Below are 26,566 nucleotides of genomic sequence, written 5' to 3'. Positions count from 1 at the left end.
TGCTAGATCGTAGAGTAGTTCTATTTTTAACTTTTTGAGGAGACCCCATACTATTTTCCACGGTGGTTACACCAGTTTGCATTCCCACCAACAGTGTAAGAGGGTTCCCCTTTTTCCACATCCTTGCCAACACCTGTTTCTTGTGTTGTTGATTTAAAAATTTTTTTTTCAACATTTATTTATTTTTGGGACAGAGAGAGACAGAGCATGAACGGGGGAGGGGCAGAGAGAGAGGGAGACACAGAATCGGAAACAGGCTCCAGGCTCTGAGCCATCATCAGCCCAGAGCCCGACGCGGGGCTCGAACTCCCGGACTGCGAGATCGGGACCTGGCTGAAGTCGGACGCTTAACCGACTGCGCCACCCAGGCGCCCCGTGTTGTTGATTTTAATCATTCTGACAGATGAGAGGTGATATCTCATTGTAGTTTTGATTTGTATATCCCTGATGATCAGTGATGTTGAGCATCTTTTCACATGTCTGTTGGCCATCTGGATGTCTTCTCTGACATAATGTCTATTCATGTCTTCTATCCATTTTTTAATTGGATTATTCATTTTTGTAGTGTTGTGTTTTATAAATTCTTTGTATATTTTGGATACTAACCCTTTATCAGATATGTCGTTGACAAATATCTTCTCCCATTCTGTATGCTCCGTTTTAATTTTGTTGATTGTTTCCTTCATTGGGCAGATTTTTTTATTTTGTTGAAGTCCCAATAGTTTATTTTGCTTTTGTCTCCCTTGCCTCAGGAGATATATCTAGAAAGAAGTTTGCTATGGCCAATGTCAAATAGGTTACTGCCTGTGTTCTCCTCTAGGTTTTAAAGGTTTCCTGTCTCACATTTAGGTCTTTAATCCATTTTGAATTTATTTTTGTGTATGGTGTAATAAAGTGGTCCAGTTTCGTTCTTCTGTGTGTTGCTGTCCAGCTCTCCCGACACCATTTATTGATGAGACTATCTTTTTTCTGTTGGATATTCTTTCCTGTTTTGGCAAAGATTAATGGACCATATAGTTGTGGGTTCATTTCTGGGTTTTCTATTCTGTTCCATTGATCTATGTGTCTATTTTTGTGCCAGTACCATACTGTTTTAATCACTATAGCTGTGTAATATAACTTGAAGTATGGAATTGCGATGCCTCTAGCTTTGCTTTCCTTTTTCAAGATTGCATTGGTCTTTTTGTGGTTCCATACAAATTTTAAGATTGTTTCTTCTAGCTCTGTGAAAAACGCTGTTGGTATTTTGTTAGAGACTACATTAAATGTATAGATTGCTTCGGGTAATATAGACATTTTAACAATGTTTGTTTTTCAATTTATTTCTGTCATCTTCAATTTCTTTCATCAGTGTTTCATCAAGGAAGAAGTAAAACTTCTAATATTTGCAGATGACATAATACTTTATATAGAAAACCTGAAAAGACTCCATGAAGATAGTGCTAGAACTGATAAACAAATTCAGTGAAGTAACAGGATACAAAACCAATGTATCCTGTTGCATTTCTTTTTTTTTCAGGTTTTATTTTATTTTATTTTATTTTTTTAACTTACAGTCAAGTTAGTTAGCATAGGAGTGCAACAATGATTTCAGGAGTACATTCCAGTGATTCATCCCCTATGTATAACATACAGACCTCATCCCAGCAAGTGTCTTCTTTAATGTCCCTTAAAGAAGGGCATTTAGCCCATCCCTCCTCCCACAACACTCCCAGCGACTCTGTTTTTTCTCTATATTTAAGTGTCTCTTATGTTTTTATCTTTCCCTGTTTTTATACTATTTTTGCTTTCCTTCCCTTATGTTCATCTGTTTTGTATCTTAAAGTCCTCATATGAGTGAAGTTATATATTTGTCTTTCTCTGACTGACGAATTTTGCTTAGCATAATATCCTCTAGTTCCATCCACGTAGTTGCAAATGGCAACATTTCATTCTTTTTGATTGCCGAGTAATACTCCATTGTGTGTGTGCGTGTGTGCGTGTGTGTGTATACCACATCTTCTTTATCCATTCATCCATCGATGGGCATTTGGGCTCTTTCCATACTTTGGCTATTGTTAATAGTGCTCCTATAAACATTGGGGTGCATGTGCCCCTTCAAAACAGCACACCTGTATCCCTTGGATAAATACCTCATAGTGCAATTGCTGGGCCGTAGGGTAGTTCCATTTCTAATTTTTTGAGGAAACTCCATACTGTTTTCCAGAGGGGCTGCACCAGTTTGCTTTCCCACCAGCAGTGTAAAAGGATTCTCCTTTCTCTGCACCCTCGCCAACATCTGTTGTTGCCTGAGTTGTTAATGTTAGCCATTCTGACCAGTGTGAGGTGGTATCTCATTGTGGTTTTGATTTGTATTTCCCTGGTGATGAGTGACGTTGAGCATTTTTTCACGTGTCTGTTAGCCATCAGGATGTCTTCTTTGGAGAAGTGTCTATTCACGTCTTTTGCCCATTTCTTCACTGGATTATTTGTGGGGGTTTTTGGGGTGTTGAGTTTGATAAGTTCTTTATAGATTTTGGATACTCACCCTTTATCTGATAGGTCATTTTCAAATATCTTCTCCCATTCCATCAGTTGCCTTTTAGTTTTGCTGATTATTTCCTTTGCTGTGCAGAAGCTTTTTATTTTGATGAGGGAGATCCCAATAGTTCTTTTTTGCTTTTGTTTCCCTTGCCTCTAGAGACGTGTTGAGTAAGAAGTTGCTGCGGCCAAGGCCAAAGAGGTTTCTGCCTGCTTTCTCCTTGAGGATTTTGATGGTTTCCTGTCTTACTTTTAGATCTTTCATTAATTTTAAGCTTATTTTGGTGTATGGTGTAAGAAAGTGGTCCAGGTTCATTTTTCTGCATGTTGCTATCCAGTTTTCCCAGCACCATTTGCTGAAGAGACTGTCTTTATTCTATTGGATATTCTTTCCTGCTTTGTCAGAGATTAGTTGGCCATACGTTTGTGGGTCCATTTCTGGGTTCTCTATTCTGTTCCATTGATCTGAGTGTCTGTTTTTGTGCCAGCACCATACTGTCTTGAAGATTACAGCTTTGTAATACATCTTGAAGTCTGGGATTGTGATGCTTCCGGCTTTGGTTTTCTTTTTCAGGATTGCTTTGGCTATTCGGGGTCTTTTCTGGTTCCATACAAATTTTAGGATTGTTTGTTCTAGCTCTGCGGAGAATGCTGATGTTATTTTGATAGGGATTGCACTGAATATGTAGGTGGCTTTGGGTAGTGTCGACATTTTAACATATTTGTTCTTCCAATCCAGGAGCATGGAATATTTTTTCCATTTTTTGGTGTGTCTTCTTCAATTTCTTTCATAAGCTTTCTATAGTTTTCAGTGCATGGATTTTTCACCTCTTTAGTTAGGTTTATTCCTAGGTATTTTATGGTTTTGGTGCAATTGTAAATGGGATTGAATCTTTGATTTCTCTTTCTGTTGCTTCATTATTGGTGTATAGGAATGCAACTGATTTCTGTGCGTTGATTTTATGTCCTGTGACTTTGCTGAATTCATGAATCAGTTCTAGCAGTTTTTTGGTGGAATCTTTTGGGTTTTTCAGATAGAGTATCATGTTGTCTGCAAAGAGTGAAAGTGACTTCCTCCTTGCCTATTTGGATGCCTTTTATTTCTTTGTGTTGTCTGATTGCTGAGACTAGGACTTCCAACACTATGTTGAATAACAGTGGTGAGAGTGGACATCCTACATCCTTGTCTTGTTCTTGACCTTAAGGGGAAAGCTCTCAGTTTTTCCCCATTGAGGATGATATTAGTGGTGGGTCCTTCATATATGGCTTTTATGATCTTGACGTATGATCCTTCTATCCCTACTTTCCTGAGGGTTTTTATCAAGAAAGGATGCTGTATTTTGTCAAATGCTTTCTCTGCATCTATTGAGAGGATCATGTGGTTCTTGTCTTTCTTTTTATTAACGCGATGTATCACATTAATTGATTTGCAGATATTGAACCAGCGCTTCATCCCAGGTATAAATCCCACTTGGTCATAGTGAATTATTCTTTTACTGTATTGTTGGGTCTGGTTGGCTAGTATCTTGTTGAGGACTTTTACATCCATATTCATCAGGGAAATTGGTCTGTAGTTCTCTTTTAGTGGGGACTTTGGTTTTGGAATCAAGGTAATGCTGGCTTCATAGAATGAGTCTGGAAGTTTTCCTCCCATTTCTATTTTTTGGAACAGCTTCAATAGAATAGGTGTCAACTCTTCTTTAAATGTTTGGTAGAATTCCCCTGGAAAGCCATCCTGCCCTGGACTCTTGTTTTTTGGGAGATTTTTGATTACTAATTCAAAGAAATCTGTTGCATTTCTATACACCAATAATGAAGCAGCATAAAGAGAAATTAAGGAATCAATCCCATCACCAGTGCACCAAAACCAGTAAGATACCTAGGAAAAAAACCTAACCAAACAGGTCAAAGACTTGTACTCTGAAAACTACAAAACACTAATGAAAGAAACTCTCATAGTGTCTTAATTCCTTCTGCCTGGTTATGTTTGACTGAAAGTTTTTCACTGTGTCAAAGAAAGGTTTGTAGAAATAATTTCAGATCCCTAGGAACATTAGCTATCCAGGATGACTTCAATCCAATTTCAAAGACTAAGATTTTCTGGATTACTCTGATCGATTTATCTGGGTTGTTTTCTTTCTTGTTCATCCCTACAAAGCATTCGGAGCACAATGGATCTATCAGGGTTCCTACTCTTGCTAGGCCCTGGAATCTAACTTCCATTTCTTTAGCCCCATAGCTTTGAAAAGCATTATCTGGTCACTCAGTTGAATCTCTGGAATCAGGAATGCCCTAAGAAGGATAGGGCCTGAAACTAGCCTCTCTAGAGGCCAACCTCTTTGGAGGCCAACCACTTTGGATTTAAGTCTACACCCATTAATTTTTAATTGGTGATTTTTCATCACTTAGTTAACTCTCCAATGCCTTTATGTATTTTTTCCCTTTCTTCCTTTCTTCCTCCCTCCCTGTCTCCCTTCTTTCCTTTTTTTTAATATCTTGCCTAGTTTTTCTTGTTTCCTTCTACACAAAGCTTAGTCCAATGACCCAGTCAGCTTCAATGTAAGTGGAAATCTCAATATAGCTCTTTATCCTACTTAAGATTGTAATACAATCTTCCCATAACATTATTCTCCCAAAACATATTAAATTATATTTTATTCATATAAAAATATGTTCACCTGTTGCTCTAGGATCATATTCTTCTCTCGCTCTACATTGAGAACCATTCTCTTTGTATATTCTAGTTGCTTCTCTAGAAGAGTACAGCGAACCTGGGCAGAATTTAACTGTATAGTAATATCTGTGAGAAAGAAAAAGTAATAATGTGTTGATTACCACATAGATTACAGGTTTGGTTATCATGAGAAATACATTATGTAAATTCAATCAAGACCTAGAAGTTCAAGAAATCTTTAGTTCTAATACTGGCTCTCTAAGAGTTATGGACACACATTTTGTGAATTTCTCATTAAGTACATATAACTAGTTTAACACTGTCTCCCCCTAAAGATCCACAGGGTACACTTATGAAAGAGTAAGATGTCAGTGACTTACTTGTGGGATGATAGAAATCCTGGATGTTCCTGGGAAATGACAGAGGACCTAAAGTCTCTTTCTTATCTATATAGTTTTCTCTTTCAGGAAACTCGGGTATATGCATTTTACCATTCCCATTTCCTCTGCTCTTGACTACTGACAGCATAGTTAATGTCCTAAGAAGTAATCCCTTCTAATCCTTTAATTTTTTACTTTCCTCAGCAGTTTCTTCCACTTTTGTCCAATTACCTCAGAAAAATTTTTCTCATTTCGTCACTCTTTTTGTAAGCTGACACACAAATTTGAACCTTATTTATGATGGTGAATGTAGTACAAGGGAAAAGAAAGTTACACATTATGAAGTAAACTTATATAAATAACTTACTTTTTTTTTTTTTTGAAAATTTTTATGTTTATTTTTGAGAGACACAGAGGGCAAGCAGGGGAGGGGCAGAAAGAGAGGAAGACACAGAATCCAAAACAGGCTCCAGGCTCCGAGCTGTCAGCACAGAGCCGGACGCAGGGCTTGAACTCACAGACCGTGAGATCATGACCTGAGCTGAAGTTGGACACTTAATCCAGGAGCTCCCAAAGAATTTATGTTCTAAAATTTAAAAACTTATGTCCTGATGTTCTTTTGTAATTTCCACAGAAATCTCTACTTACCTGCCCATTTCCTCTAATTAACCTTTCAAGTTAATAAAAGAATTGTATTCATTTTTATGGTTTCTGTATTGTTTAATTACTAGTGTTGCTTTATATTTTCAAATTTAAAAAATCAGTGTTGACTGAAAATATAAAGTATTTCAATTATATTATGGGTAAAACTAGATTTTTTTGGTATTCTGAAAATGTCCTAATTTCTAAACACAATTTGTCTAAAAACTTAATTTTTTCTTTTAATCTCAATAATTTATGAACTGGGATAATATATGTAAGCTCAATATTATATCCATTTAACACAAATTATCAAATTGAGAACAAGCCCTCAAGGTTTGAATATACATAAGAACAAAGATATTTGAGTAAATGTTAGACTGGGCTTATTATTTTCAAGTTGTAAACTCTGATAATCCCTTGTTTTTGAGAACTATTGAATTTTCTTACCTTTTTTCTGCTTTATCAGTTCCTGGTGTACCAGATTTCTCTCATTTGTTTCTTTCTCCAAGGCCTCTTTATAGTGTGCTGCTTCTCTGGAAAGAATGTTCAGGTTGTCCTCAGCTTGTGTTCTCTCCAACTCTAAACGACGAATCTTTTCCTGAAGAGTTTTTAAGGCTAAAATTAGAGCTGTTGAAAAAAAAATGTGCTTGTTATTTTAATGAGACTTTTTGAACACTTACACAGTATCATATAAAAGTGAACAGTATATTTTTGTTAGTAAGCCAGAAAAACGTACAAGTAATGTATATTCCTCAAAAAAAGTTCACTAAAACTCTAAAGAGAGACAAATTTTTTCTAACATATCTTATAAAAAACAGTATATTTGTGATTGTATGTAGTAATTGTCTAGGTTTGAGACAGCTAATAATCACAATTTAGTTCAATAAAATATATATCTTCAAATAAAAAGACTTAAAAAAGATATAGTCTAGGAGGCGTCAGAGTCTGAGTATGGATAAAGAAAATTTAAATGTAGTATCCACTAATTAACATGGAAATTTAGGTTTAATGTTAAAGGTTTTTCTCAGTTTTTGATATGTTCAGTTTAGCTAAACCACAAACACGTTATGATTCTTTGTCTAAGACTACAGTATTAATAATCAGAACATATGAGTTAGAACACAATTTCTTCCACTAGAAAAAAAATTATACCCTAGTGGTTTGATTCATATCAGGCTCGAAAGATTTTAAGTGGTACACATATACTACTGTGATTTTTATTCAGCTATATTAATATCATGATTCAGGTAAGTTCAGAGTTATAAAAATTTCAAGTAATAATGTCTATTCAGTTATAACTTCAAAGTATACAACTAGAGGGGAATGGAATATAGGTAAATGTTATAGGTTATAGGTTAATTTTTACATACAGGCATACTTGGTCTTATTGTGCTTCACTTTATTGCACTTAACAGATACTGCATTTCTTTTCTTTTTTTTTTTTTTTTTTTTTTTTTTACAAATTGAAGGTTTGTGGCAACCCTGTGTTGATTAAATCTGTCAGTGTCATTTTCCCAACAGCATTTGCTCACTTCATGTCTCTGTGTCACATTTTGGTAATTCTTGTACTATTTCAAACTTTTCATGATTATTATATTTGTTACGGTGATCTGTGTTCAGTCACTATAACTCACTGAAAGCTCACATGATGCTTAGCATTTTTTAGCAATGAAGTATTTTTTAGTTAAGATATGTAGTTCATTGTTTTTTAGACAATGCTACTGCAAAATTAATAGACTACAGTGTAGTCTAAATGTAACTTTTATATGCACTGAGAAACCAAAAAATGCATTTGACTCACTTTATTGTGATATATTCACTTTATTACAGTGGTCTGGAACCAAGCCCACAATATCTCTAAGGTATGCCTGTAGTTTATGTCCAATTAGAACGATGTTTGCTAGAGATCACCATTTGTTTTTTGTTTTGTTTTTTAAAATGAGATCAAGAAATTACATTTATTGCTCTTTAGATGCAATACCTGGCTTGCTGATTTGGAATATTTCGTACAGCTTTTTATACCACACTGCTAGTCTATTTATTAATGGTAATTATAATCACAGAATATTAAAAAACAAGGTGATAGCATCTTAGCAGGTAATTTGTATGGCATAGGTATGCCTAAATTCATAAATGTTTTCCTAATTCAATTATGAGATTCTCCTAAGTTTATATTTTAAAAGACAATACTTACAATGTACTTACAGTGTATGGACTTCCCATAAAATTTTCAAGGACAATTTTGGAAACAGGCAATTTCTGAATTTAATCCTTGAATCAGACACAACTTTACTCAATTCACTATTATTCTAATCACCTAGTTTACAAGGATTCCAAATATGACCTTTTATTCTTCAGAGTATTTTCCTATTTTATAGTGATTTTTTAGGATAAAATTGTAATATGTGTCTAGCTGGTTAATCTTCACCTTATAGCTGAAGAAGCCAAAATAAAAAATATTAAATAACTTATCTATGTTTATAGAAACTTTAAGCAACCGAGTCAAAACTAATAGTTTTATTAAGATTAAACACATAATATTATTTTCTACATAAAAATGTAAAATTTTAGGGGAGCCTGGGTGGCTCAGTCAGTTAAGCATCCAACTTCAGCTCAGGTCATGACCATGAGTCATGATCTCACCATCCAGGAGTTAGAGCCCTGCATCAGGTTCTGTGCTGACAGCTCGAAGCTTACTTCAGATTCTGTGTCTCCCTCTCTCTCTGCCTCTCCCCCATTCGCACTCTGTCTCTCTTTCAAAAATAAACATTAAAAAAATTTTTTTTAATTTTAAAATTTTACATAACATGTTTTATACCATTCCCCAATTTTAAATAAGATTGTAAATTAGAGTTACCTTGGTTATTTGGGGCACTGGGTGGCTCAGTTTTTGTTAAGCATCTGACTCTTGATTTAGGCTCAGCTCAGCTCTGTCATAGGATAGAGCCCTGTGCCAGCTCTGCACTGACAGCATGGAGCCTGCTTGGGATTCTCTCTCTCCTTCTCCCTCTGCCCCTCCCTCTCTCTCTCTCTCTCTCTCTCTCTCTCTCTCTCTCTCTCTCTCTCTCTCTCTTTCAAAATAAATAAACATTAAAAACACAGAATTACCTTGGCCATTTGGACTATGAAGCATTTTAGGAGAGGTAACTTCTAAGTTCGCAGAGCGGTAAGTCTGGGATGATTCATTATTCTGGGCAAATGATGGAACAAACACTCTTTCTGGAGGTTTAAGATAGCTTCCTACAATACTATGCATTAATTCAGAATCCATTATCTGTAGACAATAAAGGAATAATACAGTATAGCATCATTCTTTCTTACTTGAATGACAAAAAGATTAGGCAAAAATTCAGGTAAAACTTAACATAAACACATACTCATATACTGTGGAGTTGTTTCTTTATGAAGTTAATTATCACAAATTCAACTATAAGAAGCTTAGTAATACAAGAAAGAAAAAATGACTATTTACCATATAAATAGTATAGATAATTCTACCTGATTTTCAGTGAGCATATGCTCTGGAGTGAGTGGTGTGAATGTGCTCATTTCTCAGCTGATCGTAAGTTCATATACCCTCATTATCTGAGCACCACTCTACAAATAGTGTGACTCTAGGGTTCTTAGAGGAAGTATATATTCTAAAAGACAACATAGCTTTGAAACACAAGCCACCCGTTTAATACAATCCTTGAATCCTAACTGTGGAACTCCAATGTCCTGGCTTCCTAAAGGATTTTCAAGGGTAAATTTTGTATATATCAATTCTGTATATATCCTTGAATAAGACACAACTCCACTTAATGCACCAGCATCCTAATCATAGTTTACAATGGTTCCAAATCTGAAGAATCTAAAATAGCTTTATTTTGCTATTCTGGAGGGGTTTTTTTTAATTTCAATTTTTTTATTTAGGAGAGCCCTTTTAACCATTTCAGCAGGTAATTTTTTGTCTAATTTTCCTAAATCATTTATTTTCCTTTCTGTAATTTAAAGACTGTAGAAATGTATTCTACTTAACAGATTCTAGTTAATGTTAATTCATAGCTACATTGGAAGAAACAGGGTAACAACTGTTCATACACACACGCAAAACAATTCATAAGCACAATTTTAAGAAAGAAAACTCATTTTAAAATGTAAACTTAGAATTCCATTATATAATTAGCCTATTTTAATTTTTGAGAATTGCAAATTTTCAGTGATTTCACTACCTTCCCAATTCATAAGGCAAAAGTAGATACTTCCCATGAATGTAATTTTTGGCAGGGTACAGAACCCAATTAACTCAGTAGGATTTTCTACCTTACCTACTGCTGTGATTGGCTGTCTTTCAGGACATTCTGATTGGTCTATTCTAAAAGTTATATAGCCTAGGAAGCTTTCCTAGAATACTTGCTGCCCTTTGCTCTCGAGAAGCAATCATTTTTTGCTACTATTATTAGCACCGGCTACCATCCACGGCTACTAACCATGTCTCCATCCCTTGGGGTTGTTGCTGCTCAGACACTATCTGCTCCCCATGGGAGACTGCATCTATCTAAGTTGCTGTTCCCTCAAAAAACAAGAGAGCAAAGTTAGTCACAGTTGGCTCACAATGAAGTAGAGGTAGGACACCAAAGTACAAAAGTTCTGAACATGGTTGTACGTGTTCAGGGAGAGGTGTATAGCTGAAACTATCCCAAAAACCTTGGAATTACTCAAGATAATTCAGTTTTTGGCTCCTGGTGAGTTTCTCTAATAATAAAAAGAATGAAATTTTAACATTAGTCACTATACCCTGAAGTCCTTGGGAGGACTCTGTCTGCTTCCTCTTTACCAAATATAATATTTATTTACAAATTGGATTTTGCATCAGTTAAAAAACAAATTTAAATTGGAGGTTTTTAATGTAAATGAAACGACTCCTTAGAAGATGGCATTAAATTAAAAATCAGACTAAACGGGGGCACCTGGGTGGCTCAGTCGGTTGAGTGTCCGACTTTGGCTCAGGTCATGATCTCACGGTTCCTGAGTTTGAGCCCGGCATTGGGCTCTGTGCTGACAGCTCAGAGCCTGGAGTCTGCTTCCAATTCTGTATCCCTCTCTCTCTGCCCCTCTCCTGTTCCTGGTCTATCTCTCTCAAAAACATAAACATTAAAAAAAAATTAGACTAAAGATCATTTAAATTAAATGTGTAAATACATCTTAAAGTGGGCATAAGCAGAATAGCAATACACTGATAGGTGGTGAAAAAGAAAGGAAACAGTAAAAAAAAATGAGAAGACATGCTATGATGTGACATAGAGCTCAGGGGTTTTCATTGTAATAGAGGTCCCAGCTTAACCTGTACAATCTAGTCCTGCTTTATAAACAAGTGCATAAACCCACTAGAAGTTTCTCTACACAAAGAACTGTGACATTCTAGGAGAAAAACTCACTCTGAGGCAAGATGAAAGAAATACAGAAAGCTTGATCCAAAGTCAAAGCCTAACTTGATGGAGGAAGAGAGGAGTAATTCTGAGTAAAGTACAGTGGTAAACATTCTAATTCATCTCTGACCCAGTCTCATGGACTCAACATGGGTGTTGGGAATGGAGAGGGTTGTTAAGTAAAAACTGAGAAACATTTCACCAATATCTGTACAAAAGATTGGGACATTAGCTGTCCTGCTTTGTATGGGATGTTATATTCCAATGAAGAGTGAAGTTGCTAGAGATCACTCACAGTTTTGGCATTTTGAGGGCTCTGGTGCATTGGTAGTCTTGTTCAGCTAGAGAGAGAGAGAGAGAGAGAGAGAGAGCGCACCAGGAAGGGATATATTCATGGGTATGTATGACAGAAATTTCTAGAGTAAAAATTTCTGAGAATACAGAGAGGTGCCTAAGCCCTGAACTCCAAGGATTCTGACATATCGGGTATGGAGCATCGCTGTAGGTAATTGAAAAGACCTCAGAAAATCCTGTAGAGCATTTTAGAGTATCTGCAAGCAAGGGCAAAAGGCTGTGAAATGTGGACCTCATTTGCATCAAGAGCGTGGTAAAGCATAAGGAAACTCAAGTTGTGCCTGGAACTATTCCTGACAGCTTACAAACAACCAGGAAAATTATCCATTTTCTCTATGGTAAATACAGTTAAGACACCTTCATGAGCTGCAACTAAGGAGCCACTGCATACAGAAACACCCCCACCTCCCCTCCAAAAAACTGTGCTAGATACAAATACTGTACTGAAAAGTAGTTTTACTTGTTCTTGAGGGAAGCAATTGTTCCAAAGCGGTCCTTTTTAACAACCAATGTCTATTCCAGCTAGTGGCTGACTGTGCCATCACCTCTGCATAATCCCATAGGATTGTTAGGGAGACAGCATTAGGAGACGGCCAGAGATACTACAATGGGTTCTTGGAATGGGATACTCTCTGTTTCCTATACTGCTAATTCTTTCAGGTTTAGGTTTTTCCTTAAAGAAAAATATCAGCAGCTGTATCATTTACCTGGTTTTCTTTGTGAATGCACCTAGGTTAACTTACCTTAAGAACAAACTCAATAAAAGGTTGGACTAAGTCTATTTTATTTTTTAATATATAGCATTTTAAAAAGTACTATAACAATTGAGTTGGATAACTTTGATTAAAGAACTTGCCTTATAGATGCCCTAATAGATACTACAATCTATTATTTATAGTATACAACTAAAATGTTAAGACAATGATATAAAAACCAACTGGTCAATGGAAACCAGTACATATAAGAATTTAACATAAATACTTCCACTGGATTCAACAAATGATGCACTTGTTGTTCATTCAGTGTTAGAAAAATTTTAGGAAAAAAATCCAATTAAACCTTTATCTCATTCCATATATCAATACAAATTTCAGGTATGTTACAGAGTCAATTTTTTAAAAAACTTTAAAAATTATTTTAAAAATCTGAATAATTAAAATAATCATAGAAATGGTAAGATGTTTTATGTTTAGAACTATGGTAAAAATAAAAGATACAAAGGCTACATTAAAATTCAACTATACCATATAAAAATTATGCACAAAACCAAAAGGCAAAAGAACGCAGAAAAAAAAATATGCAATGAAGGACAAAGGGGAATATCATTGATATAGAAAAAGCTTTTATAAATCAGAAGAAAAATACTAGCATCATAACAGAAGAATGTCAAATGATTATAAACCATCAATTTAGAGAAAAATGTAGCTAATAAACAATAAACCTTAACAATAATGAAAGAAAACCAGTTGTATCCAGATATAAAAGTAACCTTTGGAGTTTGAACTCAGTTCAAATTCTGATCTGTAACTTACCATCTTTCTGACTTTTAGAAACACTTTTAAACTTTTCTGGGTCTCAATTTCCTTCTCTACATAATTAGGATGGTAGTATCTCATAGGGGTGCTATAGACAAAATATGATAATGTATATAAAGCACTTAGAACTTATGTCTGCAAGTATGCACTGTGAGCAAAATATGTATTTGATAAATGGTAGCCATATTTATTTTGAAAGAAAACATATTTCAGGTGAAGTACAATGAAATGGAACAGAATTAAATCTAGTAGGAAAGAGTGTGTCTCATGTGGTAAAGGTAAACAAACATTTATTTTAAAAGAAAACAAGGAAATATCATTTTTTACATTTCAAAGCTCTTTTAAAGGCAAGAAAATAGGTAAAAGGCCTAGAATCGTCAAAAGATTTTTGAAGAACAATAAGATGAAGAAAGTTGTCCTGTGAGTTATCAAGACTTACCATGAAACTAAAATAATTAAGTCAGTGAAAGAGTCAGGAGCGATTAACAGACTAACAGAACAGAAACAGCTCAGAAACAGACCAAACCCTGTATAATAACTTGATATATGACAAAAAGGGAACTTCTTATCAGTGGAGAATAGTTAGGCTATTCATAATTGGTGAGGGAAAAACTGATTCTCGAAATTTAAAAACAACTGGATCCTTATTTCAAAACTGTATCAAAAGTTAAATCCATATGTGTTAAAAACCAAAATGTACAAAGAAATATGTCTGGGAGAGCATATAGGAGAATGTCCTTAGCAACTTTGGGCTTTGAAGGCTTTTGAAAACATGACATAAAATCCCTAACTGTAAGTTAGAAGACTGATTATTTTAACATAAAAAATATACATCACAAGATGCCATTACAAAGGTAAAAAGAAAAGCCATAGCCTGAGAGAGGGTACCTACATGCACATAGCTAATAAATTATTAACAAAATAGGATATAACGCCCCACAAATTAAATCTTTAAAGATAACATACCAGTAAGAAAGGGACAAAAGTTATTCATTGGACTACTATGCGGCAGTAAAAAAGAATGAATGAAACAGCAACATGTACCCTCGTGGACAAATCTTAAAAACATGTTGAAGAAAAAAAGGGAGATGCAAAGAATATGTTCAATATGTTATCAGACATGTAAAAAAATATTATACATTGTTTAGAGATATATTCATATGCATCAAAAGTATAAAGACAAGTATGAGATAATAAATACCAAACTCAGGATGGTAGTTAGGTGGGTGAGGATGCAAAAAGACAGGTGATTACAGAGGGGTATACAGGTATTTGTTATATAATTTAGTAAATCTTTTTATATAACTGAAAGACTTTATTTTTTAAAATGTTAGGAGTTAGCAATTCGAATAAAGACCACTCTTGCTCCTGTGCAAATCTGAGAATGGCCAACTTATATTGAATTTTTAGCTGTGATTCTAAGCCCTGTACATGCAGTATCTCATCTAATCCTTGTAACAATCCTATGAGGTAAGGATTATTGTTGTTGTTGTTGTTATTATTACTATTTTTTTTATAAATAAAGAAATAGAGGCACTAAGAAGAAATAAAGAAATAGAGGTCACCTAAGTTCATACAACTTGTAAGTGGTGGAGCCAGGATTTAAACCTAGCCAGTTCAATTCCAAAGCCTGGGTTCTTAATCACTATGTTAAACAGCCTATAGTTTGGGGATATTTGCAGTTAGCCAGGTAAGAGATGATGCTGTGTTTGGATTAGGGTGGTGAAAATGGAGATGAAGAGAGTGTATACAAGCAAGATGTATCCTGAAGACACAAGTGATGAACTGGATTAAGAGGAGAAGAAAAGGGAGAAATCAAGGTTTCTAGCTTAAATAACTGGATAGATGATAGTGCCATTTATTAAAAAGAAAACAAAGATAATGACTAATACTCATATAGTACTGATATGTGTCAAACACTATTCTAACTGTGAGACATCCAAGTTAAGATAAGAAATAGGTAGTTTGATAGAAGAGTCTAAAGCTTGGAGGAGAGTTCTAGTACAGAAATATAAACAATGACATTGCCAGCATACAGATGATATATAAAACCATAGAATAGAAGTCACCTAAAGGAAGAGTCTAAATACAAAAGATTTCAGATAAGGAAAACAAAAGAAAGAGAAACCTATGAAGGAAAAGAACCAGAAAACTATGATGTCAAAACAAAGAGAGGACTTTCTGATCCACCATCTGTGGTGGAACCACTGCCAAGAGGTTGATTTTCGTGAAAACTCTTATGGGGAAGACCATCACTCTTGAGGTTGAACCTTCAAATACAGTAGAAAATGTGAAGGCCAAGATTCAGAATAAGGAACTCTTCCTGATCAGCAGAGACCGGTCTTTGCTGGCAAGCAACTGGAAGATGGATGTACTTTGACTACAACATTCAAAAGGAGTCCACTCTCCATCTTGTGTTGGGACTCTGTGGTGGTGCTAAGAAAAGGAAGAAGTCTCTTACACCATGCCCAAGAAGAATAAGCATAAGAGAAAGGTTAAACTGGCCATCCTGAAATACTATAAGGTGGATGAGAATGGCAAAATCAGTCACCTTTGTCGGGAATGCCCTTCAGATGAATGTGATGCTGGAGTTTTAATGACTAGACACTTTTATGACTAGTCACTTTTGACAGACATTATTGTGGCAAATGTTGTTACACTGTTGCTTCAACAAACCAGAAGACAAGTAATTGTTTTTTTGTTTTATTTTACTTTAATGTTTATTTTTGAGAGAGAGAGACAGTGTGTGAACGAGGGAGGAGCAGATAGAGATGGAGACACAGAATCCAAAGCAGGCTCAGGCTCCGGGCTGTCAGCACAGAGCCCGACACAGGGCTTGAACTCACAGACCACAAGATCACAACCTGAGCCGAAGTCGGATGCTTAACTGACTGAAACACCCAGTTACCCCTGGAAGACAAGTAATTGTATATGAGTTAATAAAAGACATGAACTAACAACAACAACAACAACAACAACAACAACAACAACAAAGAAGAGATTGTTTCAAGAAGGAGAAAGTAGTTTAGATTAAAAAAAAAAGTCAATTGATTTTGAAGAGGAAGAGACCACTGATGGTATAATGTAAGAACCAAAGATAGTTCCAAGGGCCCCATACTAAAAGGGCAACTAGAGGAAGATAAATTAGCAAAAGACATACAAATTTGATTCAAATTACGATGTCTTTTTGAAGAGAACTTCAATTACCTGACTTAAAATCACAGAGCACTCATAAAGTGCGTCCTATCATTCATCCTGAGTTAACCTGCCGTAAGTCACAGTGCAAACAAACAACTATACAGAGCATGCAAACCACTTGCACAGAATCAATAATTTTCATTCTCGAAAACTTCTATGGCAGGTAAGAAAACCATATACAATTTCATTGACTGTACCCCCCCAAATTCATATGTTAAATCTCTAACCTTCAGTATTTTAGAATGTGACTTTATTTATTTATTTATTTATTTATTTATTTATTTATTTTTTAAATGTTTTTTTTTTAATTTTTTTTTCAACGTTTATTTATTTTTTGGGGGACAGAGAGAGACAGAGCATGAACGGGGGAGGGGCAGAGAGAGAGGGAGACACAGAATCGGAAACAGGCTCCAGGCTCGGAGCCATCAGCCCAGAGCCTGACGCGGGGCTCGAACTCACGGACCGCGAGATCGTGACCTGGCTGAAGTCGGACGCTTACCGACTGCGCCACCCAGGCGCCCCTAGAATGTGACTATATTTAGAGTAGGGCATTTAAAAAGGCGATTCAGTTAAAATAAAACCGTTAGGATGGGTTCTAATCCAATTTAACTGGTGTCCTTATAAAAAGAGGAAATTTAGATACACAAATAGATATATCAGGGATGTGTGCACACAGAGGAAAGACCAAGTGAAGGCATGTGGGAAGACAACCATCTGCAAGTCAAGGAAAGAGGCCTCAGAAGAAACCAAATCTGCTGACATCTTGATCTTGGACCTCTGGCATCCAGAACTGTGAGAAATAAATTTCTTTATTTAAGCCACCCAGCCTGTGGTATTTGTTTTGAAAGCTCTATTAAAGCTAATACACTGACTGCAACTCATAATTTTGTTGCACAGTGAAACATTAAGAATAGTGACAAGGACATAATAACAAAAGCCTAAGGTTTATGCAATTTAGAGGATGTAAAAAAGTTATTTGCAATTTAGAGTTTCCTGCTTGATAAGATGTGAAACAATTATGTAATTCTGCCTTGATTTATTTTCCTCTATAATTGACCTTTAGTAACTTCTTAACCTTAATAAATTGAATGGGGAGTTATTAATGGGCTATCCTGTATGCAATTTAAAATAATTAAAAATTTCCCAGCATAATCAAATGGGAGAATAAAACTAAAATTATGCTTTTGACTCATATTTAATTTATATGTAATTTTATTAGTTTTTGACCCAAATATTAGCATTTTTACCTAATATACTGTAAAATATTCCCTTAATAGTTTATATTAAAAGTGCAAGAATACTGCTATAGACTTAAGAATTAAAGTGTCATTCAAAAATTATAGCGTTGTAAAATTAAAAAAATATGAGACATTTGCGTTGCAGGGATATTCAAAATAACTAATCTGAAGGTTAAGTTACAATCAATTTCAGAACACAGTGAAATAGAGTCTGTTTTTTAAAAAAACATTATCTTGTATTTTCCTCTGAAAAGTATTAAGAGGTAACAAAGGCTATTTCAAGTTTTTTAGTTTTCTGACACAGTAGTGACTATATTCAAAATGTTTGAGAATATATGGAGAAGGCCATGGTACCATAAGTCTGTATAAGTCATAAATATTTGGGAGTTCTAGAATTGATAGGAAAATTTCACATATCCATTTAAAACTTATATCAGCTGCAATCTTCTCATTTTATAGATGTATGAGCCAAAGTCCAGAGACACTAATTAATTTGCTTAAAGTTACACAGCTCAAGTTTCCTGCACTCAAAAATCCATGACACTAGAGAAAAATATTCTCTCTTAAGAACTCTGGTTGATTTACATTTATTAAACAAAGACTACCCTAATGGAGAGTCATCAGGAAAACGCCTCCTGAAGAGAAATAGGAAGTAAGAAACACTGAATCAAACATAAAGGTATGTAATCTTAGTAAAGTCTAAAAGCATCTTAGAGGCTATCTATTCTAACCCTTTCTTTCAATACAAACTTATTCTCACACTATTTTTAACAGGTCATTTAAGCTCGACTGTATGTCTCCAGAGAAACAGAGCTCACTATCTTCCTGATGAATTCAAAGCTGCTTTCTCTGATTTTTATGGATGAGACAGATTTTAAGAGAAAAAAGTAGAGCTTCTATATTTATTGATGTAGATGTTGCATTGAATATTTACTGTGATAACTATTATATATTGAATTCATCTAACAAAAGCTTACTGCAGAATTTAGAATCATTTTCAAACTTCAAATTTCATCATTTACTGGATCTGAAAGGCCTGTAAAAGAGCAATCCCATCCCCTGTTTGAGGGCAAATTTGATAAATCAAATGGAGATGACTCAATCATATAACTGATCATTCATTTCTGATTAATTCTCAGTAGACTTGACTGGATCCAGATTAGCACAGCTGAATACTAACCTAGGAGATAAATTTAGCATACTTTGGTCACCAAAACCAGCAGATTTCTCCCTTCTAAATACCTTAAACTCTACTTTAATAGAGTTTTTTAAAAAATAATTTACTACATATATAATACATATATGTATAGTTAAAGGAATTACAATAAAAAAAATTTCTGTATATCCACACCTAGATTAAGAAATAGTGTTACAGTGCTAAGGAAGCCCTCTGTGTGTCTTCCCTAATTCTTGCTTTGAATTTTGTGTTACTCATTCTAATACCTGTTAAGTTTTATCATATTTGTATGTATCCTTAATATACAATATATTGTTTGGTGTTGATGGTTTTTAAACTTTACATAAATGATATCACACTTTTTCCATTCAAAGAATCTTGCTGTTTATGTTGGAACATGAAGCTGTATGGCATTTGTTTTTCCCTGCTGTATAGTATTCTACCATATAACAGATCTTAGAAGGCATTAATTCCAATCACTCCCCTCCAAATACTATGATTCTGAAATTTTTAGTTCTATTTTTATTTTAACCACACAAAATAGACAATATTATTTTGATTTATAAAGTCAGTGTTTGCTATGTTCACCTATAGGTTTTCTTTGCTCACTGTGGTACACATTATGATGAACTACCTGGATTCCCTTTCAGGAATGTGAACTTTTTCCACAGCTGCTGGGAATCCTGCCAGAAAGTGGCTCTTGGCTATTGGCCCTCTTTGGGGTTGCTTTGTCTAAAAAATACTATCTCACCTAAGGTCAAGGCTCCTTCCAGGAGCAGCCCACATCCAATGAGGGCTGCTCATCCAAAAAGGCCTAACCCTCTTGTCCTAACTCAAGTGAACTCTGAAGGATCACCCCATCTCCAGAGCTTCCTGTAGTATCAGTGAAACCTTTGTTGGGTCTTCAATGAAGCTTGACTTCTTTGCCTAAAAGAGCTTCCTTCCTCTCCCTACCACATGTGTTGATCCCAAGAACACTCTCTAAAGGTATATGCTTAGAACTTTATGGGGATACTTCAAAGCCAGTATTTAAAGCACTTTTCTTCAGAGAAGATTTCCATCTTAGGGCACCCAAACCCAAGGCACCATTAAACTGAACTTTTATATTGAGATTTGTTTTTGCCAGTGTGAATTCCAACTCCAAACCCACATCGGAGTAGAACTGTGATTGAGGAGAGATTCTTTTTGTCCACTCCATTCACAGCCAAGGATGAAACAAACAGTGTCATTCTGTTTTTGTTTTTGTTTTAAGTAGGCTTCATGGCCAGTGCGGAGACCAATGCAGGGCTTGAACTCACACAACCCTGAGATCAAGACCTGAGCTGAGATCAAGGGTCGGAGGTTTAACCAACTGAGCTACCCAGGTCCCCCAATGGTGTCATTCTGAAAGGCGGTTATTTTCCCGTCATTAACAGAAAGTTTTATCCTTTGGGGATCCCAGCTTTACACTGCAGTGTCCAGACTTACCTCTGAGCATGCCCATAAGAACTTATCTCCTGCCCCATGCAAGCAGAAACACCTCCTTAATGCCCAGGTGTTGGGCCATGAGGGATCAGAAGGTGACCTCAAGGATAAAATGGGTTCTAGAGCTCCTTTATCCCCATGGAACTGGGCTTGCTCATTGCATACAGCCTCATATTTTCTACTTACTTTGCTTCCAACTCACCCATATATATATGTTTTAACCTATAAATGTTTTAACATTTTATACATCATTTCCGTGTTCTTTACCAGAGGTTTCTCTGAACATCAAATCTGCCATATTGCTTGAAACTGTAACAGCTTTAGACCTACTTAAGAGATGCTAAATGTTTTAGACAAACACAGAATGAGACTTATGCTTTAAAAAGGAAAAAGAGTTTATAACTTTCCATTCAGCTAAAGTTCCCAAAGCTACTCCATACTGTAAAGTTTGTTTTTCTTCAATAGCAGAAGGTGACTATTATTTGGCTACTCATTAATTAAATAGAGTTCACTAAGAGGATTCAGACAGTAGAGTTCCTGGTAAACAATCTGTAAACTGAGAATAAGAAAAGCACACTATAGGGGCATCTGGCTGGTTTAGTTGGTAGAGCATGCAACTCTGGATCTTGGGGTTAAGAGTTCAAGCCCCATGTTGTGTACAGAGATTTCTTAAAAGTGAAATCTTTTTTTTTTTTTTTTAATTTTTTTTCAACGTTTATTTATTTTTGGGACAGAGAGAGACAGAGCATGAACGGGGGAGGGGCAGAGAGAGAGGGAGACACAGAATCGGAAACAGGCTCCAGGCTCTGAGCCATCAGCCCAGAGCCTGACGCGGGGCTGGAACTCCCGGACTGCGAGATCGTGACCTGGCTGAAGTCGGACGCTTAACCGACTGCGCCACCCAGGCGCCCCAAAAGTGAAATCTTAAAAAAAAAAAAAAGTACACTATATATCTAAATTTTAAGAATATGTAATGACTTTATAGGAATACTATAATTATTATATTCTAAAATTTCAGAAGCAGTTTAATCATTATTCTTCAATGATTATCATGTATAATATATATATTTAATAGTAGCAGCAAATCTTACATTTAATATATTGACCACTTGACATTCCAATTGATCTATTTAACACAATTCATAATTAACTTTAAATTAAATAGCCCTTATTGGATTTGAAAAATCATTTTTGAATGGATAAAGATGTGGTATATACATACAATGGAATATTACTCAGCCATCAAAAGGAATGAAACTTTGCCATCTGCAACAACATGGATGGAGCTAGAGTGTATCATGCTAAGCAAAATAGTCTGTCAGAAAAAGACAAATACCATATGATTTCACTTATATGTGGAATTTAAGAAACAAAACAGATGAATATATGGGAAGGTGGGAAAAAAAAGAAAGAAAGAAAGGGAAATAAACCATAAGAGATTCTTTACAATAGAGAACAAACTGAGAATTAAGGGAGGGGGGTGGATGGGGGATGTGCTAAATGGGTGATGGGTATTAAGGAGGGCACTTGTGTTGAGCAATGGGTGTTATATGTAATGAATCACTAAATTCTACTGCTGAAAACAATATTACACTATATGTTAACTAACTAGAATTTAAATAAAAATTTGAAAAGAAAACATCATTTTTCAGCCTTCATAGTAAAGACTGATTTAGGCAAGAAGCATTAATGCTAAATTCAAGGGTAGAAATTTTGATGAGAACTAGAATATCTGCATGGTCTTAAGCATCTCTTCCACAGATTGCTTATAAGATGCAAGAAAAAAAAAGCAGTAACTATATAATAAAGAAACAGAACACTTTGAGTGATTAAAATTAACATAACCCCTAAGAGGTTAAGAGGGACATTGTGCCTCTGAATGTGAAACTCTGAAAAAGACATGTCACTTAAGCAGTATTCTAGCCAGGAATGTATAACCTGAATCTCAACATAACAAAACATCATCAAAGCTCCAAAGGAAAAACATTCTATTTTTTTATAAAGGGGGAAACTGTTTTCTTTAAAAAAGAAATATGTCTTTAATATCTTAAAAGACAATCACACTTTTGGATACATCCAAAAGAATTGAAAGCAGGGTCTCTTGAAAATGTATCTGTACAACCATGCTCATACCGGCATCATTCACAATAGTCAAAAGGTAGAAGCTACCCAAATACCCATCAATGGCTAAACAAAATGTATACACACACAATGGAATATAATTTGGCCTTAAAAAAAGAAATTTTGACATATATGAAAACATGGATAAACATTGAGGACAGATGTTAAATGAAAAAAGCCAGCTACAAAAAGACAAATAATGTATGATTCCCTTCTAAAAGGTGTCTAGAGTAGTCAAACCCATAGAATCAGAAAGTAGAATGGTGGCTGAGGAGAGGTGTATAAAGGGAGTTAGAGTTTCAGTTTTCCCAGATGAAAAAGTTCTGTAGATTGGTTACATAACAATGTGTGGTAGGGGAGACAAGTTAAAAACAACATATGACTCAATGGGATCAGTCCCGTAACAAAAGCATACACAGAGTGTCATGGGAATACAAGAGAGAGATCATCTAACTCTTCCTGATTGGTGGAAAAATAAGTAAAGCCAGAAATAATTTAAAATTCCAAACAGTTTTGAAAGAGGAGTTTAGGTAAATATGCCAGAGTGGACATACACACTAGCTTTTGCTCCCTCTTGGAAACACAATAAAATAATATTAAAATGCTTTTTTAAAAAAGATATAAACTGCAAGGACAATAACAAAATTTTCGAAAAATAGAAAACAGATGTACAAATAGTAACAGATTTAGCTAATGCAAAAGAGGCAGTCTCCTAACCCAAGTAAGAAATGATTTTTTAAGTTTACCCTGCAGAACCTCCAAATGGCTCAGAAATCAGCTGTACTTCTCTAAGAGTTAAGATACAGCCAAACACTAGGAAACAGGATGAAAGTTTAGTTTAGAAGTAAATTATACGCCCAAACTCCCTTCACCTCTTTATGGAGCCAGAAGACTCCTTTACCCCCATTTGGGAGACTGAATTTTTTTTTTTCCTTCTATGAAGAGAGAATTACAGAGTATATCTGGATTGAGGGACACTCAGCACAGGTGACGGTAGGGTAAACACTCAGCTCTGAGAATACTGGTACTCTATATACTTAAGTGGAGAGGGGACGATCCTTAGGGACAGAAGATGACTAGCTCAAATTAACAAAGATACTAAAGACGATAAAATAAATGGATTGGATGGATTTAGAGTTTCCAATCAGTTTTTTAGTGCCTGACTCTGAGGTAGAAGTTGTTTGCTTAATCAAGGCTTAGCAGACATTGAGGAAGAATGTGAAAGACAGAGACCAAAACAAACAAACAGTGGCTTAACAGGAATACAAAATTTGGATATACTGACTTAGTAGAGATAGAATGTAAAACAATTGACGGACATGATAGACCCTAGTGAATCTGGCTGGAGCAAAGTAAATAAATGTTGGCAGTAACAGATGGCTAAAAAGGTATGCAAGGGCCAAACCACAAAAGATTTTGTACATCACACTAGAGTTTGTCTTTTGTAGGATCAGGCAACGTGGAGCCAATGAAATATATAAAGGAAAATAACATGATCATGTTTGCATTCTCACAAGGTTATCCGGATAGCTCTGAGATAGACAGACTGGAGGGGGAAGAATTATTGGCAGGGGCACAAATTAAGAGGTTGATGAAGTAATTAAGACAAGGAAAAATACAGGCCTGAATTAAGACTGGTGTAGATGAGATAAACATGAAAGATACTTAGGAGATACAATCGCGGGGCACCTGGGTGGTTCAGTAAGTTATCATAACAAGTGCCCTCCTCAATACCCATCACCCATCTAGCCCATCCCTCTGCCCAACACCCCACCAGCAACCCTCAGTTTGTTCTCTATGTTTATGAGTCTCTTATAGTTTGTCTCCCTCCTTGTTTTTATCTTATTTTTGATTCCCTTCCCTTGTATCCATCTGTTTGGTTTCTTAAATTCCACATATGTACGAAACCACATGGTATTTGTCTTTCTCTGACTTATTGTGCTTAGCATAATACACTCTAGCTTCATCTACGTCATAGCAAATGGCAAGATTTCACTCTTTTTGATAGCTAAATAGTATTCTATTATATATAAATACCACAATGTCTTTATCCATTCATCAGCTGATGGACATCTGGGATCTTTCCACAGTTTGGCTATTGTTGATTAGTGCTGCTATAAACATTGGGGTGCATGTGCCCCTTCAAATCTTTATTTTTGTATCCTCTGGGTAAATACCTAGTAGTTCAATTGCTGGATCATAGGGCAGTTCTATTTTTAGTTTTTTGAGGACCCTCCATACTGTTCTCCAGAGTGGCTGCACCAGTGTGCATTCTCACCAACAGGATAAGAGGGTTCCCCTTTCTCCATATCCTAGCCAACATCTGTTGTTTCCTGTAATGTTAATTTTAGCCATTCTAACAGGTGTGAGGTGGTATCTCATCGTGGTTTTGATTTATATTGCCCTGATGATGAGCGATGTTGAGCATCTTTTCATGTGCCTGTTAGCCTTCCCTATGTCTTCTTTGGAAAAGTGTCTGTTCAGGTCTCCTGCCCATTTATTAACTGGGCTGTTTGTTTCTTGGGTGTTGAGACTGACAAATTCTTTATAGATTTTGGATATTAACCCTTTATCTGATATGTCATTTGCAAATATTTTCTCTCATTCCGTAAGTTACCTTTTAATTTTGTTGATTGTTTCCTTCACTGTGCAGAAGATTTTCATTTAGATGAAGTCTCAATAGTTCATGTTCACTTTTGTTTCCCTTGCCTCTGGAGACATGTCTAGAAAGAAGTTGCTATGGCCGAGGTCAAAGAGGTTGCTTCCTGTGTTCTTCTCTAAGATTCTGATGATTTCTTGTCTCCCATTTAGGTCTTTCATCCATTTTGAATTTATTTTTGTGTGTGGTGTACCACAGTGGCCCAGATTCATTCTTCTGCATGTAGCTGCCCAATTTTCCCAACACCATTTGTTGAAGATTAGTTGACCATTACAGTTGTGGGTCCATTTCTCAGCTCTCTACTGTGTTCTATTGATCTATGTGTCTGTTTCTATGCCAGTACCATATTGTCTTGATGATTACAGCTTTGTAATATAGGCTTGAAGTCTGGAATCATGATGCCTCCCACTTTGCTTTTTTTTTTTCAACATTATTTTGGCTATTCAAGGTCTTCTCTGGTTCCATACAAATTTTAGAGTTGTTTGTTCTAGCTCTGTGAATAATGCTGGTGGTATTTTCATAGGGATTGCACTGAATGTGTAGATTGCTTTGGGTAGTATAGGCATTTTAACAATGTTTGTTTTTCCAACACATGAGCATGGAATGTTTTTCCATTTCTTTGTGTCCTCTTCAATTTCTTTCATGAATGTCCTATAGTTTTCAGAAACCAGATCTTTTACCTCGTTTGTTAGGTTTATTCATAGGTATCTCATGGTTTTTGGTGCAGTTGTAAATGGGATTGATTCCTTGATTTCTGTCTCTGCTGCTTTATTGTTGGTGTATAGAAATGCAACATTTCTGTGCATTGATTTTATATCCTGTGACTTTGCTGAATTCATATATCAGTTCTAGCAATTTTTAGGTGGAGTCTTTTGGGTTTTCTACATAGCATATCATGTCATCTGCAAAGAGTGAAATTTTGACTTCTTCCTTGCCAGTTTGGATGTCTTTTATTTCTTTATGTTGTCTGATTGCTGAGACTAAGACTTCTAGTACTATGTTAAATAGTAATGGTGGGAGTGGACTTCCCTGTCTTGTTCCTGACCATAGAGGAAAAGCTCTCAGTTTTTCCCCATTGAGGATGATATTAGCTGTGGGTCTTTCATATGCGGCCTTTATGATCTTGAGGTATGTTCCTTCTATCCCTACTTTCTTGAGGGTTTTTATCAAGAAAGGATGCTGGATTTTGTCAA

At 35.6% G+C, this 26,566-nt stretch overlaps 1 protein-coding gene across 5 annotated transcripts in view; it reads right to left on the bottom strand.

The window, feature by feature from the left end:
* Positions 1–26,566, bottom strand: part of CEP57L1 (centrosomal protein 57 like 1) — a 76,837-nt gene that overhangs the window by 20,666 nt on the left and 29,605 nt on the right. For 3 of the 5 annotated variants that reach the window (XM_023254227.2, XM_011282516.4, XM_023254228.2), the window contains exons 2-4: positions 9,325–9,490; positions 6,664–6,843; positions 5,199–5,320 (exon numbers count right to left, since the gene is read on the bottom strand). In XM_023254227.2, coding sequence (XP_023109995.2) covers positions 5,199–5,320; positions 6,664–6,843; positions 9,325–9,487 — 465 coding nt within the window. In that variant the 5' untranslated portion in view covers positions 9,488–9,490. Of the gene's footprint in view, positions 1–5,198; positions 5,321–6,663; positions 6,844–9,324; positions 9,491–10,688; positions 10,851–26,566 lie in introns of those variants that run through there. The other 2 variants (XM_011282515.4, XM_023254229.2) reach the window with 2 other exon arrangements.

The sequence above is a fragment of the Felis catus genome, chromosome B2, assembly GCF_018350175.1.
Source record: "Felis catus isolate Fca126 chromosome B2, F.catus_Fca126_mat1.0, whole genome shotgun sequence".
Lineage (NCBI taxonomy): Eukaryota > Metazoa > Chordata > Mammalia > Carnivora > Felidae > Felis > Felis catus.
This window is presented reverse-complemented; position numbering and strand designations above follow the sequence as displayed.